Source organism: Pelodiscus sinensis, chromosome 5 (genome assembly GCF_049634645.1).
Source record: "Pelodiscus sinensis isolate JC-2024 chromosome 5, ASM4963464v1, whole genome shotgun sequence".
Classification (NCBI taxonomy): Eukaryota; Metazoa; Chordata; order Testudines; family Trionychidae; genus Pelodiscus; species Pelodiscus sinensis.
In genome coordinates this window covers 80,281,632-80,299,113 of record NC_134715.1, presented here as the reverse complement: position 1 = coordinate 80,299,113, position 17,482 = coordinate 80,281,632, and the positions used below count along the sequence as shown (strand labels likewise).

Genomic DNA, 17,482 nt, shown 5'->3' with positions numbered 1-17,482 from the left:
CAGAGCATGAATGATCCATTCCCTGGACATTAGGCATGTCGTAATCCTCTACAATAAGTGCACAAAGCCATTTTCTAAATCACAACAGCTCTTAATTGCAATCACCAAGAAGATGAGGGCTTACCATCTTATCCAAGCATATTTTGTCAAGCTGCACATCCCTGTATTAGAACATGCTACGACCTAGCCAGAGTTCCATGCTCACTGTTGACAATGTACTCAAGGGGAACACAAGCTTTGTCCACAGCATTCCTTGTATGCATTCCTGTTCAAGACACGTGCAGGGCAGTAACATGGTTTTTCATCTGCACTTTCATATTACAGTATACCGCCGCTCAACAGGCAAGGGACAGTGCATCATTCAGCAAGGCAGTCCTGTAGTCAGCAACCAGGTAAATGCCTACTCATCCTCTGATGAAACTGCCTAAGTCACCTATTGGAATTGACATGAACAAAAACGCAAAAAAATGATTATCTACCTCTTCAAACTGTCCTTCAAGATGTGTTGCTCATGTCCATTCTAAATCTTTCCCACCTCCCCTCTATCAGAGTCTTTTGACAAGAAGGGACTGAGCAGACAGCAGGTCAGTTGGGACCTATGTACACTGCCATGAAAGTGTCACTGTAGGAGGCTCCACATCTGACCTGACATACTACTGTTGTGGAAAAAACTTATGACGATCGTTCATCCAGTGCATGTTCACACACCTATTGGAATGGATATTAGCAACAAATCTGAAAGAACAATAGTTTTGAGCGTCACTAATGATTTTTCTCCCCATTGTTTAGTTTTTAAAATATCTACTAGGCTATTGCATAAATAAGACTTGTATTGATATATAGCATTTATTTGTGTGATGTCCTGTTTTTTGCCTTTTTGTGTGTGTGGAATGTGTTCTGATTAACTTGAACTTACTCTCACAGGTATGAACTTCACTCCTATGTTTCCCTCCAGTTTTGGAGATTTTGCACACAGTGTTTCCCCACACAACAGTGAGCAGCCACAGCAACAACCCTTAGATCATAGCAGTTCTGGAAAAACTGATTACATGGCATTTCCAAAGCCTTTTGAAAGCAGTTCCTCTCTTGGAGCTGAGAAACAAAGGTATTTTATTAAAGGAATTATCCTTCAATAATTTTTACTTGTAATTTTGTTTTTGGGACTTGGAAAGTAAACAATTGAATTAAATAGTGAACTGTCTTCATTGAGATTTGCTCTTCCCTACCTATGTTATGAATATTTTCTATTGACGGAAAAAAGTGTTCTTAACATACACCAAATACTGCTCAAGTATGTGGAAAAATACACTGGCTGGGTCTGGTTGGGCAAAATGCAGGCCATGAGCCAGATCCAGCCCTCCCAGTTGGTTAACAGATGGTGTATACTTTACAGCTGACAGCATGTGTTCAACTGTCCCTCTCCCCATATTGCTCCATCTTGGAGCTGAACTATTCCCTGTACCCTCCTGTTAACTGTGCAGAGGGGTGAGGGGAGGAGAGTGCTGAAATCAGCATGTCTCCCTACCCCATCTCTCTATAGCAGGAATTAGGGAGATGGTGGGACACAGCAGTGCTGCTCTTGTTTGAAGTAGTGATGATGAGTACCTATCTTAAGAGACTGTGCACTATTCATAAGATTTCTCTAGCAGCTAGTACGTGTTCACTTAATTTCTCTTTCTCTCTCTCACATTTACACTTGCACTCACATACACTATCCTCCTCCCCCAACATACCCCATGGGGAGGGGAAGAGACTACAGAGCAGGACAGGTTTCCTTGTCTTCAGACAGCGCATAGAATCTCTGACGCTCAGTAGTAGTCAGCACACTGTCCGAGCCATACCATCTCTGTGCCCCACACACTGTCACTGTTGTACTCAAACACCCAGTCTCTCTCAGAAGCACGTAATCTGTATCAGAAAGTCAGTCTCTTGCGCCCACACAAGCGTACTCTCTCTCTCCAAAACAATAGATTGTTGCACAGATTCTAAACCAAAAAAGAGGTTACATTATTATACAAACATAAAATGTGAAATGAATTCTGTTACTGATGAAGTAGTTAAGGGGTAATGTGAATTTCTTCTAATACCTGTAATTCTCTTCCATTTTTAAAAATATTACTAATTCTGCAGCATCTTCTTACAGTTACTGGCTATTGGGTAACTGTTACAGGTATTCCTTGTATTATGGATGAACCTATAATTTATTTGTCTCATAGCATTCATGATTCTTTCTCCAAAGAGTTTTTCTGTAATATTTATTTTGCAACTTTTGTATCTGATAAGGTGTCAGAGACAACCTGAAGAGGAACTGGAAAACAGATCTGTTTGGCTAGATGATAGCCAGGAAGGAAGAAGAGAAAAACAGTCATTCCTGAAGGCAGGATTTGAAGTTTCAGTACAAAACATGGCCTCTGGTAATCACAAAAATCAGTCTGATACTAGTCGGAGGAGAAGAGAGTTTGATGAAGAATCTTTGAAGAGTTTTAGTAGTATGCCTGATCCAGTGGATCCAACTACTGTGACTAAAACATTTAAATCTAGAAAAGCATCAGCCCAGGCCAGCTTGGCATCTAAAGATAAAACACCTAAATCAAAGAGTAAGAGGAGGAGTTCTACTCAGCTAAAAAGCAGAGTTAAAAATACAGGTAGGTTTTCAGGTAACTTTAAAGACATTGAGTCAGATTTCATTTTAATCATGGATAGTAGAGTTTTTGGAATGGAAGTTAATTTTACACAGGATGTGGAGATGACCAGTGACTAAGCAGAAGTTTAATTTGTGAACGTGTCAGAAATGCTAATTGTGTGAACGTGCTGCTTATAGTATGGAAAGGTATAGAAATGTTTGCTGATGTACATACCTTCTTGTAAAGTACGCTAGTGGTTACATAGGTGTTTGGAACCTTCTGATATGCTTCTGCATTAGACTTAGTTATTATCCAACAAACATTCCATGGTGAATTGCATCTTCCAGATTATCCATTGTGAATACATAACTGCACTCCATAACAATCTCTAATTCAGGTTTGATGCTGTGAATGCTAATTACAGAGATGTCTCAGCCACCTGTTACAATAAAAATAAGTTAAGTTGTGCATAATTTGAAATAACTCAAGAGTGGTTAACAAGTCTTCGGATTGTCATCTTTTTTATTTACTTTTACTTATTTACTATCATTAAGACTGATTACAAAAAGATCTTAAAATCACCTGTTTCTGAAGCGCCACTTTTTGTTCATTTAAGGTTATGAAAGTGCCAGCATTTCTAGTACATGTGATCCTTGTAAGAGTAATAGGAGAGGGCATGCTGCACAGAATGAAGAGGCTGTTGAAGCAAAAGTGTTCAGCAAAAAGAATCGAGAACAATTGGAAAAAATAATTAAGTATAGTAGATCTACAGAAATGTCCTCAGGTATTCTTTTAATAAATCTCAATAATATCAAAAGCTTGTATAAAAGTGTGTAGATCCTCTAACTCCTTATTATCCACTGACTGTATTTTTTTTAACAGGCGTCCTGTAAGCTCTCAAATGGTTTTACAGTTACATGTTCATTAATTAGCTTTTGTCACTATAAATAAAGTCCATGTTAAATATAACTACTTAAGATACACTTGTAATTCACACTTTTAATCTTCAAAACTGCTGTACAGATTGTGAGGAAGGAGAAAATGTTTTAATGTAGACTAAACATTAATTTCACATAATTTTGAAACTGGATTATAATCTAACTGTAAAACTAACTGTAATCTGTAAAAGCACTCAGAAAAGGTAAAAGTACTCATTAGTATTGTTTGATGGGAGGTGCAGGTTGTGCTAGAGCAACAGTGATGGTTTAAAAAAAAAAACCACCAGTTAGAATTTCTTATTGTGCTACATGCTCTTTCTCTTTCACATTTAAAATGAATCTTTTGGGATAAAAATTAATCCTTATTTATCTAACAGTCATATCTTCGGAAATCTGCATTTACATGTCACTGTTTACGTTCCTTTCTCTTTCTGCATTCCTGTATCATGAACATACTGTAACTATCTTTAAATTTTTGGCTCAGTGCTGTAGTGTTTGGGTGGCAACACTACTTGGCAAAGGATGTATAATGCTAAAATTAGTTGAACTAGTATTTTTTACCTAGCTCCCTAAAACATTTTGGTTATTAGGTTTTGTAAAGGAGAAAAAGGAATTTATCAAACCAGGCACCTTACAATATCCCTGCAAGTGTGCCTCCTCTTCTTGTTTTTGATCATGATGAAACAGGTGGAAGGATTCACTTCAGATTTGTGATTTTGCTCCATTGCTGCTTTAGGATATAGATAAGATTGTTGTGATATTATGCTCAGTGAGACTTCATTTATTTGTTCCATATAGATTATCCCTGGATCTCAATATTCAAAGGTTTATGGGTAAAATCTGTACTGGAAATTGCATTGGTGGTTCCTGTAAGATCTCTCCTCTCCTCTCCTCTCCTCTCCTCTCCTCTCCTCTCCTCTCCTCTCCTCCCCTCCAGGAACCACCAATGCAATGCCCAGTACAGATTTTATATACAGTAAAGCTCTGATGGTCCGGCATCTGATGTCCAGCACCATCAGGAACCCGGAAGTGCTCCGGTCAGCCGGGCCATTGGAGCTGCTCTCCCCCCAGCTTCCCCGATTCAGCCACTGACCAGCGGCTGAATCGGGGAAGCCGGGGGCAGAGCAGCTGGAGTGCTGCCGGGTAGGTCCTGTAGCGCTGCCCCTTGGGGCTGCGGGACCAACCCTGCAGCACCCCAGCTGTCCCCGATTCAGCCGCTGCTGAAACTGACCAGCAGCTGACTCCAGGAAGCCTAAGGCAGAGCTGCTCTGCCCTGGCTTCCTGAAACCAGCCCCTGATCAGTTTCAGCAGCAGCTGACTTGGGAACACCTGGGACAGAGCAGCTGGGGTGCTGCCGGTTGGTCCAGTAGCGCCGAGGAGTGGCGCTGCAGGACCAACCCGGCAGCACCCCAGCTGCTCTGCCCTAGGCGTTCCCAAGAGCAGCTGGGGTGCTGCTGGGTTGGTCTCGCAGCGCCACGGGTTGGCGCTACCGGACCAACCTGACAGCACTCCAGCTGCTCTGTCCCAGGCATCTGGATTCAGCTGCTGTTGAAACTGACCAGCAGCAGCTGAATCAGGAACTCCTGGGGCAGAGCTGGACTATTGGAAGGGGGGCATCCCCTCCATCCCACCCCAGACCCCTCATAGCCCCCCTTCCGATAGTCCAACATATCTGATAATCTGGCACCCTCTGGATCCTAAAGGTGCCGGATTATCGGAATTTTATTGTATGTATCTGGGAGGGCAGAATGTGGCTACAGTGTTTCATACTTACAAACTGATTCTTGGTTTTAGGTTATATATTTTGAATATGCTTGGCATTTGTTAGTTAACGTTGTTTGACCAGATTAGATTTTTTTTTTCAAGTTGGAATAGGTTTAGTTGTTTACAACAAAACACAAAATCCTTAAAATAAACAATTCCCCTCATCTCCACTCGTTCAGTATCATTTCAGTGAGTCTTTCTCCCACTGATTCGTGTAGACTGTCTTTATTTCTGGTACACATTTTTGTGTTTATCACTGTCTGTCCCCGCTTTCCTACAGCACATGCTAAGAGAATACTGCTGCAGTCTAACAGAAATGCATGCACTGAAGCTCCAGGTAATGCATTAACTGCTTAGCTTCAAAACTGTTCACAGCTATTTACTTTACTCTTTTAGTTTGTCCTAGAGCAGAACTGTTTCTCGATAGCTCTGTTAGTGAATTACCATTATGTATACTAATTGCTATTGTTGCAAGTATTTTATTTAAGAAAACAAACAAAAAAATCTCCAGGAAAACAAAAATCTTCTGTTTTGCTGAATACGCTGTTCTTTGGATCATAACTGGTTTGTACTTTCATATTCTTCCTACAAATATTGTTAATTGCACTATTAACTGTTTTTATATAAAATGTGTTTCCCAATCTTTTGTACATCATAGATGGACAAATTCATTCAAAAACTGTTGGCAAACCGGCACTGAAATATTTGAATATTTATTGTGGTAATTCATTTATTTGCATATTCATTGTGGTAACTTTAAGAGGCCACATGTGATTTTACATTGCACCTATACATTGTACATTTATAATACATGTCATTGTAACAGATTTTTTTTATTATCCCTCCCTCAAAGTATTCACTTTCCACCTTAAAAAAATCATACATAACTCATGGTTCGGTGCCCAAGTTATTTTATATCTACCAATGCTTCTGCTGCTGTTGGAGTGCCCCTCCCTGCTGGCCACTGGAAGAGACCGATATCCATGTAGAATGGACCATTGGCTTTAACGTGAGAGCTGATTCCTATGCACTTCAGTTTTTAATAATCATATTAGCTTAGATTTTACTTTTCCTATAGTTTTATCAGTGAATACTGATTTATACAGTAGGAAAACTGTGCCAAACAAATAGTGAAGTATCTCTTCCCCAAATAATGTGAAGTCTAAAAAACAATAGCGTGGAAGATCAAAATCTACGTTGTGAAACAAGTGGCATGCTTTGTAGAATAGTTCTGGTTTTCACTAATTTTTAGAGAAGCCTCATTTTTATAAGAATTAGACAGTCAAACATTTCTGCTAGAATAGTATTCCAGCTGGACGAATATTTCTAATCACTTCACACATTTGTGAAGATTCTTTGAACTTCTAAGAGCTGCATGTGAAGATAATGTAAAATAACAGTGCTTTGTGTGGTAAATCTTGGCTTATCTTTGATGGAGAGGTTAAACATTAATGATTTCTAAGCAATCCAGTTTGGGTAAAAGTTCATGGTAATTCATATTAAGCAGCTTAAACCAGCACATTTGCTTCAATTTAACTTATTCATGCATGAATGTGTATGTACTCTGGGTTAGGTCCCCATCTATAAGCACCAATTTCTCAGTTTTGGGGGGTATTTTATATTATACTTTAAGTAGGAAAAATATGGAAGTGTGATCCAGTTATGATCCAAAGAGCCTGAATGTTCAGGTGTTGAAGAGCTTCAAAAAGATCTCACAAAATGAGGTGACTAGGCAATAAAATGGCAGACTAATTTTAATATTGATAAATGCAAAGTAATGCATATTGGAAAACATAATCCCAACTATACATAGTGCATAGTTCTCTGAAAACATCCACTCAATATGCAGAGAATGTCTTATTGTCTTTGTATAAATCTATGGTATACCCACATCTTGAATACTGTGTGCAGATGTGGTTACTGCATCTCCAAAAAGAAAGGGCAACAAAAATGATTAGGGGTATAGAGCAGCTACCATACGAGGAAAGATTAATAAGACTGAAACTTTTCAGCTTGGAAAAGTGATGATTAAGGGGAGATATGATAGTGATCTATAAAATCATGATTGGTTTGGAGAAAGTAAATAAGGAAAATTTTATTACTTGTTCCCATAATGCAAGAACTAGGAGTCACCAAATGAAATGAATAGGTAGCAGGTTGGAAACAAACAAAAGGAAGTATTTCTTCACATAATGCACAATCAACCTGTGGAACTGCTTACCAGAAGATGTTTTGAAGGCCAGGACTTTAAAAAGGCTCAAAGAGCTAGATAAATTAATGGAGAATAAATCTATCAATAGCTATTAGCCAGGATGGGTATGGATGGAGTCCCTAGCCTCTGTTTGTCAGAAGCTGGGAATGGATGACAGGGGAGAGATCGCTTGATAATTACGTTTTCTGTTCATTCCCTTTGGGTCACCTGGCATTGGCCACTGATGGAAGACAGGAAACTGGGCTAGATGGACCTTAAGTGTGATCCAGTATGGCTGTTCTTATGGGGTATTTGAGTCCCCTCCACCCCTTCCCCAAACCCTTGCCTTGCCTCCTCTCCACCTCCCCCACACGCAGCCCTGAGCATGGTCTGTCGCTGCTCCTCCCTTTCCCTCTCTTCCTCCATCCCAGAGCTTGAAGGCTATGAATTGGCTTTTTGTGGTACTCTGAAAGCACTGAGCGGGAGCGGGAAGAATTGATAGGCATGTGGTTGCTGACCTATGAAGCATGGCGGGAGGAGCTTGATGCCAGTGAGTGCTCTTCACTCACTAATTTTTCCTCCTAGGTGCTCCAGCCCCAAAGCACCCATGGAGTTGGTGCCTATGCCCCTATCTGCATTAAGCTGTTCGTAGTTTGTATGGAGATCCTTTTTGCATATATTATTGCATACTCCCTCCCTATGCACAGCCTACAAGTAGGATTTAAGTGTTGTAGTAAGTTCTGTTGGGACTTCATCTTTAGAATATAGAAATTAGGACCAGACCAGGTTTTCTGTGTTCCCTGTTTCTTTAAAGAGGCCTGGTTTAAAAAAAAAATTTTTTACCTGCTTTCAAAACCTGTGTGTGTGTGTGTGTGTGTGTGTGTGTGTGTGTGTGTGTGTGTGTACACAGTATACTCAGATGTATAACATACCTTATTTAAAGATGTCATTCACAAACTTAAAGAAAAAAAACAAAAAGCTAGTTCTGATTTCTGATACATCTGAATGTGTGGCGTACTTTAATTTATTGTGTTTGTCTTCCTGTAAACATATATGACCGTCTAAAACAGTGGTTTTCAACAGGGTGTGTAGACTCTAAGATTTTCAGAGGAGGCTGCACTTCCATTCAGAATTGTTAACGTTCTGCAAATAAAAAATGGTTGAAAATCACTGGTCTTAAATACAATTTTATTATTTAAATCTTGGTAGCTTTCAGGAAATAGTAAAGCTCTCAGAAACAGTAAACTTGCTCAGCTGCTTACAATGTATACTGAATCTAAGATAAAGTTTTCAAATATGACTGAGGTATACCTCAAAAGAGAGTACTACCAACAATTACATGAGCAAATATTGGCTCTTTTATTCTTCTACAGAAACTGGGAGTGATCTTTCTATGTTCGAGGCTTTGAGGGACACCATTTATTCTGAAGTAGCTACTCTGATATCTCAAAATGAATCTCGTCCACATTTTCTTATTGAACTTTTCCATGAGCTTCAGCTACTAAATACAGACTACTTGAGGCAAAGAGCGTTGTATGCATTACAGGTATGCAACATACCTTATTTACTTTTATGAATTGCATAAACTTTCTTTACAATATAGATTTAAGATTTGTTATCTGATCTAGGATATAGTGACTAGACATATATCTGAGAACAATGAAAAAGGAGAATGCACAAAGTCACTGAATTCAGCTACATGGATAGCTTCAAATTCTGAACTTACTCCCAGTGAAAGTCTCGCTACAACTGATGATGTAAGTTCTTGATTTTATCTTTAGAAACTAGTTTAATATGAAATTCATTTCTTCATCTTTCAGTTTATGTGTAGGTTGTTATGCTGCATTCATAATAGCAACTTGTGTTTCAAACCCCACACTCGCTTATAAGCAGTCACTTTGTTGTAAAAAGAAACTTGCTAAAGGACATCTTCCCATGGGAATTATGTAGAATCTTATTTAATTTAATATTGAAAACTAGTGTAAAATCTTGTATGAATAGCAAGGGAGTCTTCAGTGCCCTTCATTTAATGTAAATCTCTCAGATTACTTGATATCTGAGACTGAGATTCTGCTAGGAACTTGCAACAATTCTGTCAGCTGTCATAACTTTCAGGAGCATGAGAGCTTTTCTGATTGGGGCTGTCGGTAGGGAGTGTTAGCACTTCCTATTAGGGATGTTAAATTTAGATTAATTGGCTAATGGAATAATTGATGCAATTTGCATCTACTATTCAATTAGTTTATAAGGGTGCCTTTGAAGTGTAGCAACATCCCCAAGGCTAAAACACTGCGGGGGAGCATGGGGCCAGCGGAGGACTCAAGCAGTCCCCGACTGGCCCTGTGCTCCCCGTGACAGTGTCACATGGAGCCTGTCCCCAGCTAGCCTCAGGCTCCGTGCGGTGCTGCCGCTTTGAAACGCTGCATACAGCCCGGGGCCAGCTGGGGACCTGGGCTGCATGTGGCATTTCAAAATGGCAGACCGGCCTAGGCACCACGTGGTGCTGCCACTTCGAAGCACCCCCTTCTCTTCTCCCTCTCCCCTTGCTGCTGCTTTTTGATAGAGGCAGCAAGGTGGGGGAAGCAACTAGTTGACTAGTTTGTTGACTATACAATAAGTTTTCACATTCCTACTTCCTACTAGAATCCAAAGACTTAAAGCTTTCTGTATTTTGTTTAAGAAATCACTAATACCAATGTGCCAATCAATTATATTCCCTATGTATGGGTACAAAGTAGATCATAATAGAAGCACTCTAAATACTTACCTCTTTATTAGTTAAGTCATTCCCTGTATGTAATTCTGGTAACACATTTTGTAACCTTAGAAGGAGAGGGAAGGAAGTATCAGTGTCTTGCTGGGATATTTAAGGGAGTAGAGAATTTGCTTGCTTTATATAAATTCTTTTGTATGTTTTTTAGGAAACTTTTGAGAAGAACTTTGACACAGGAGCAAGTAGAGAATATGAACAAAATGATGCAGACAATGGCAGTATCATGTCTACATCTTCAAATTTTGAACCATTTGCTACTGATGATCTTGGTAAACATTATATTGTAAAATATTGGCAATTAATGTATGTGAAACTCTTGACTACTTTTTACTAAAGATGAAATATATATTTGCTGTGTCCTAATTAATGATGGCTTTTGGACTTAGACATAATCTTACTTTTGAATTCATTATTACTATTATATATATTGTGTTTACATATGCAAACCTTAATGTAGATTTAAAAAACATATGACAAGTATTTTTTGTTCTAAACATAGGCAATACCGTGATTCACTTAGATCAGGCATTGGCTAGGATGAGGGAATATGAACGTATGAAAACTGAAGCTGAAAGTGCCCCTGACTCAGAGGGCTGCTGTAGTAATCTCCAGGGTGCCTCTGCTACTAAATTAGAAGGTATGCAAATAATATTTGGGGCTTTTTTGTGTATTTGAAAATTATATCTGTTAATAATGTCAGGAAGTAATCACCTGACAATTCATTTCCATCTCAATTATACTTCATTGCAACTAAACTAAAATTATATAGGATTTCTGCCATAATTAATTAAACATAAGTAAATTTAAAAGTACAGTGTAGTTTTTAAAACTGATACTCATGTAATAAAAATATCTTATGATTTGAATACATTTTATTTTACAAGGTCTATCTGTTGATGAGAATCAAGGTGTGCCACAGCCTAGTGAAGTTTCCACTGTACCATGTCCTCGTATAGATACTCAGCAGCTTGACCGACAGATTAAAGCAATTATGAAAGAGGTCATCCCTTTTCTGAAGGTAAGAGATTTTAATTCAATGGAATTTTAATTGGAAAAAACTTTTTAAAAAACATTTCTTACAACTATGGTTAACCAGGAGAATTATGACATAATATAGTTGTATAAAACAAACTATACTACAGCCGTGGCTTTTCTAGATGCAAGGTTTAAAATCTTGGACCCTGTTTACTCTAAAATGAACCTTTTTCATTTCCAATTTGGCACTTGTGATTTGTGGGTAGACTTCCTGAAAATGAAAACACAGAAAATTGAGTTATCTATGTTGGAGCAATGGGAATCTTTTTTGGGTTTTTTTTTCTTAGAGGTAAATATTATGAACTTTTTCTTTAGTCCAAAGATCTGTGTGACTTCTTTTAAGACCTTTCTCTGTTTTGAGTTTTTTCAGTGCATATTGTGGAAATCACCTGCTGCTGAATTAGAAATGTTACAGTAGTCTGTCATGCCTTTGTACGGTTTATAAAGTCAGACACAGATACCTTGTAGGCTTCCCAAAGGTAAAAAAGCACAGTAGTCTTTCATATGTAATATATAATCAGACTTAAGATACTTCTCAAAAAACTAATCTTTTTAAAAATATTGCAGCTGAATTAGATGTATTGGGAGCAGGACTTGCACTATCCCTTTATTGCACTATCCCTTTCGTGCTCATCTACATTAATGTATTAATTTCTGGAGAACTTTTACATTCTACCTGTACTCTTACAGAACTTATAAATACCATAGAGATTCTCACAAATTTACACTGGACTCCTTGGGACAGAGGCCAAGTTTTTATTGAATTTTGACATAGTCCAGGAGATATCGTTGGATACAAATAACTTCTGAAACTCATTATTTAGGAGCCTAAGTATGGACTAAGGAGCCTAATTTCAGCTCTTGTTGTTGAAAATCTTCGATCTAAACTCAATATAGATGGTAGCCCTTAAAAATTAAAAGGTTTGTGGAAAGAGGGGAATTTTTGGAAATTCTTATTGCTACAAGGAATCTTTCAGACTTTCTAGACAGAGACAACTGTGTAGATTTTAAAAACCACACAGAATGAAGTATCCACAAAGTAGAAGACTTAAGTCCACATATATACTTATACAATAATTTTCTTCTATGTTTAGCAAGCAGCAGTCTGAGATGCTAATTAATGCAGTTTCAGTGTAGGTTTAATCAATCTTACTTTTTGGTGGAGATTAGTAGTTCCACATAAATTAGCCATACTAGTATTTTTCTTTGACAATTTTATTTAAAAGGAAAAGTTTAAACTGGATCTGAAATTGTAAATTCATATAATTATAAGTGAAAATTGTCCATTTTTCCCAAATAGGCCAAATATTGGAAAGTCCAGTAATACACAGGATTAAAAATAAAAAACAAGTTGAAGTGTAAATGCAGAAATGATTAACTCCCAAGCACTCTTACTCTTACCTTGTGTCACCACAGTAGTGTGCACACAATACAAGTTACTGTTATATCTGTAAGAATAATTCCTACTGGTTGACACTTTAAATGTTTATATAGCCTGATGGTTTAACAGAATTTTTGATGGGAAAATTTAAGATTTGCCTATGAGTTTAAAGAGGCTTACAACTTGTTGATGTCTTTTAACAATGTCCAGCATACATAGGATTTAAAACATTCACAGTCATGGAGTATCTGAACATCAGAAGATGTTTGTAAAATTTCCAGTGGCTGGTGTGAAATAACTGTACTGGGAAGGTGGAATGGGATGAAGTGGGTGGTAAGGTGTGTTGTTTTTTTTAAATAAATAAGGGCTTAGCTATAATTCCTTCCAAGTGTGGGGGACAGTTATGACATGGGTTAAAAACACAACTTGGCTCTGCCACGTGAATAGGATTGAAATGAACTATCCTTTAACTGTGTACTCAGACTGTGTTACAGCTCTGCAAAATATCTGGATAAATGTCAGCTTCAAGATATAGTATAGTTACCACTTCTTTAAGTAGTAATAATTTTCTCTATCCCCTGGGATTTGCTAGGAACACATGGATGAAATATGCTCTCCACAGCTATTGACATCAGTAAGACGTATGGTCCTGACTCTTACACAGCAAAATGATGAAAGCAAAGAATTTGTGAAATTTTTTCATAAGCAACTTGGTGGCATACTGCAGGTCAGTAGCTTCTCTTCATTGATACAGGAAGTCCCCAACTTACAAACAGGCTATGTTCCAGAAGTTAAACTCAGATGTTAGGAACACATAATGTATTTTCCCAAAAAACAATGTTATAAATGGTAGTTAGGTTCCCAGGCTATCCCACAAAAGCCTATATGTTACATATAATGAAATATTTTATATTTGCAATGAAAAATAGTTTATTTAATCTTGAATGGTGCTTGAGGAAAGGCAGGTTCAATTAGAGGAGGATGAGGAGCTAGATAGAGATTCTGATGGGGATTTCTAGGCATCCTTCAGCTCCTCATGTGTCCCGAAGAACTCCAGAGGAGCAAAGGGTGGCTGTGCAGCCAGTGGCTGGAGAGAAGTGACATTTTCTTCTTCAAAGCGCCACTTCTTCCCAGCTGCTGAATGTGCAACCGTTTCCTGCTCTCTTGAGGTCCTCCAGCCAGCACTTGTGCCTCTTGCCTGAAGGTGGCTACAGGTGAGCTTTTGTTTGTGCAGATGTTTGTAACTTGGGGAGTGCCTGTATTTTGTTTTGGGCTATATTGCAAATTAAATAACTTGCCATATACATGATCTCTAGTCTAAACATTCATCCTTTAAGCTATACTACAATGAAACTTAATTTTCAACTGTGCTGAGCAATGTTCCCTCTGGATTGAATTTTGATGTATGCACCAATATTGGGCTAATGTGTAGATATGTGACATCAGGGTTAATTAACAAGGTGCATGGCTTAAGATGTTTGTTTAATATGAATCAAATGAAAAGAAAACTAGTACTACCTTGAAGAACCTATATTTAAAGACATGGCCATTAAATAGATGCTAAACAAATCTGTAAAATCAACTAATATTTTCTGATACTGGAAGGAAGAGTAAAAGGCATTCATTCAGTCTTGTACAATTTCTAAGGGATGTCAACTTTAATATTTCGCACACAACTTTAAAAATAAATTAACACAGAGCAAACAAAACCACGAACAAATGACAACACTGAAAATATGAAAAGAAGTAAAACAGCAAGTGGTTGGTTTATATTTTAAATGGGTCCTAAACACTGGGTCCTGTATAAAAAAGCAGTTTTCTTGATTTCACACTGTCTCAACAACTGAACAAATCAGAGTAGGCTCAAACCCCTTCTGTTATGTAAAAGGAAGCACGTGAATACTTGGCTTCAGAGTTTGCAGACAAATCCCTCCTTCAAAGAGCTTGCAAATAAGTTCTGTATCCTACAAAGCACACAACACCAAACCTAGTTCTGCTATTTGAGTCAGTGAAGTACTCTGAAGAGCCAAAGCTATATTAGATAACAAAGATTGGACCTTAATGGTTTTCAATACCTCTTCCCAAACAAATTCTAACACTTTAATGGAATTCACTTGTCTGGAATCCAAGTGATTTCCATTAAGCTTTAGAAATTGGGGAGAGGCATCTCTCCTAACCACTGCAGTCTCTGAGCTGGAGTTGGGACATAAGCTGAAAAATTTAAGTCTGATACTGTAAATCAAACTTTAGAACTATAATGCATGTTTCAAGACAAAGCTAAATGCAAATGTTTTAAACAGCAGGACGAGGTAGCATTCATGTACCAGTTAAGCAATTTGGAACTGCCGTCTAATGTGAAAGATAGGTGTAAATACAGTCTTACTTTTGTAATTATTAAAAAAGCTGTTAAATGTGATTTTTAAAGACAGCATTGGAGAGAGTAGGATAATTTATTTGGATTCATTTAAAAAACAAACCACTATTACTGGAGTTTTGTCAATCAGTATTTCTCTCCCCTCCCAGCTAGCCCCCAAGAAGCTAACTCCCCTCTGCAGACCACTAAATCTTCAGGGAACGCTGCTGTCTACCTGCCTCAGCTACAGTGCAGCTATAGCTGAGACATTTTGTCTCTCCCAGCCTTACAGCCCAGCTGGGGTTTAAAACACTCACCTCTTCCTGCTCCCCCTCTCTACCTCCTCATGCAGCTGAGGCTGGAGTTGAATTAAACTAAATGGGCTCTCCTCTGCCTGCCACCCCAGCACAGCTAGAGCTGGGACTTTGTGTCTTTCTCTGCCCCCAGGAAGATCAGCTGGGGCTGAAACTGAGTTGGGCTCTCTTGGCTGCCACTGCAGCTGGCATCTTCCCCTGGCTGTTGCACATAGCCCAGCTGGGGCTGGGATGCTTCAGACTTAGACCCTGCAGTAGGGAAGGGTGGTGCACTCCCAGCCAGGCTCCTGACGTTTCCTGCAGGTTGCTGCGTTCATCAGGAGGCAGCCAGTAAGGTTAAAGGGTCTGGCACGCCCCCCTTTACCCGTTGCCATTTTGGAGGTGGAAGGGCGGCAGCCACATATACTGATTCCCTGTTGCTTTTCTTCTCCTTCTGATTTCCCCTTGCTCCCTGAAAGTGCACTGCCTGCTGCATTCTTCCTCTGTCTCTCCCCTGGGCAGTCAGGAGCCAGAATAATGCAGCAAGCTCTGTACTTTCCCTTTGCTCCCTAGACTCAGAAGAAGAAGGGAGGAGAAGAAAAGCAATTGTCTTATTTCACCTGACCCCCCACCCCTCTGTCCTGAGGCCTCCCCTCGAGGATTATGACATGACAGTACCTGTAAGAAACATAAATTACTTTCACCCCCGTCTATTACAGAATTGAGCAATGTCAGCAGACAAATTTGCATTGTCACCTTCTTGTGGTTTGACCTATTATATGCAGAATAGAAGTGCTGAAGATACTGTATCTTTCACAAGCAGCAGCTATCTTACAAAGTATGCACAAATATTTAAAGTAAAACACAGGTGGAGAAATACATCTGCTGAGACTGTCTTTCAAGGTAGTAACCATGAGGATAGTTTTTTTTGTGCGCACACCTTTGTACAGAAAGTAGAAACTTATTTTATGTCTTTCCAGTCACCCATGTGAAATTATTTTGACTACCGTAGGTTTGGGGTCAATTCAGAACCATGACTCAAGTAACAAGAGGTGCTCCACATTACATCATGATTCCATTTAAAGAAAGAGGATATGGTTTAAACAGGCTACCTAGACAATTTTTTTCTAACTAGCTTAACTTTGTCATGTATTAGCCTCCTGATTTTCAAGGGTATACAAGAAAAATCTATTAAGTCTTCATTTTAGTTTTAAGAGCATGGCTCAAACTGAATAACTGTTTTTCTTTTGACAGGATTCACTGGCAAAATTTGCTGGTAGAAAACTAAAAGATTGTGGAGAGGATCTTCTCGTGGAAATCTCTGAAGTTTTATTTAATGAATTGGCCTTCTTTAAACTCATGAAAGACTTGGATAACAACAGTATTAATGTAAAACAAAGATGCAAAAGTAAAATGGAAGCAGTTGGAGTAATACAGCCTTATGATAAAGAGGTTAATTGCTTAAGCCTTTTACATTAAGCATGCAATTTATCTGATTTTAGTTAATATGTATATGTTTAACTCAAATATTTTAAAAACTGTTCCTAGAAAAAGTACATAACTGCTGAGAAATTATTTATATTAATCTGACAGGACAGTATGGTTGCCAGTCTTCCAGGATTGTCCTGGAGTCTCTGGAAATGACAAATTATTTTTTTAATTACAGGCAGTCCCCGAGTTATGCGGATCCGTAGTTACGAACGGGGCTTTTCTTGCCCTGGAGGACGGGAGCAGCAGGACGCCCAGATGCGCTGCGGTCCCGCCGCCCGCGTCCTCCGGGGCGAGAAAAGCTGCTCCGCGTCTCCCTGGTCTTCTGGGGGGAACCTCCCCCCCCCCCAGCAGACCAGGGAGACGGGGAGCAAAGCCTCGGAGCACACCGGCAGTGGGACAGCCGCTGCGCATCTGGGCTGTCCTGCTGCCTGCGTGCTCGGCAGCTTGGCTCCGCGTCTCCCTGGTCTGCTTGGGGGAGCCCCCCCGGCAGACCAGGGACACGGGGAGCAAAGCCGCGGCGGATGCGGGCGGGACCGCGGCACCGTCTCGGCGGCCCCGCCACCCGCGTCTCCCTGGTCTGCTGGGGGTGGGGGGAGCGCAGCTAGTAGAGCAGCTGGGGTAGAGCAGCTGGGCGCTGCC

At 39.4% G+C, this 17,482-nt stretch overlaps 1 protein-coding gene across 11 annotated transcripts in view; it reads left to right on the top strand.

Annotated features, from left to right (window-relative positions):
* The window catches only part of PCM1 (pericentriolar material 1), an 86,459-nt gene that overhangs the window by 54,281 nt on the left and 14,696 nt on the right, over nt 1-17,482 (top strand). For 8 of the 11 annotated variants that reach the window (XM_075931153.1, XM_075931161.1, XM_075931159.1 and 5 more), the window contains 11 exons: nt 925-1,105; nt 2,284-2,645; nt 3,241-3,408; nt 5,607-5,663; nt 8,891-9,063; nt 9,146-9,274; nt 10,439-10,559; nt 10,790-10,927; nt 11,175-11,308; nt 13,299-13,433; nt 16,607-16,804. In XM_075931153.1, the coding sequence (XP_075787268.1) occupies nt 925-1,105; nt 2,284-2,645; nt 3,241-3,408; nt 5,607-5,663; nt 8,891-9,063; nt 9,146-9,274; nt 10,439-10,559; nt 10,790-10,927; nt 11,175-11,308; nt 13,299-13,433; nt 16,607-16,804 (1,796 nt within the window). The remainder of the gene's footprint in view (nt 1-924; nt 1,106-2,283; nt 2,646-3,240; nt 3,409-5,606; nt 5,664-8,890; nt 9,064-9,145; nt 9,275-10,438; nt 10,560-10,789; nt 10,928-11,174; nt 11,309-13,298; nt 13,434-16,606; nt 16,805-17,482) is intronic. The other 3 variants (XM_075931162.1, XM_075931160.1, XM_075931158.1) reach the window with 1 other exon arrangement.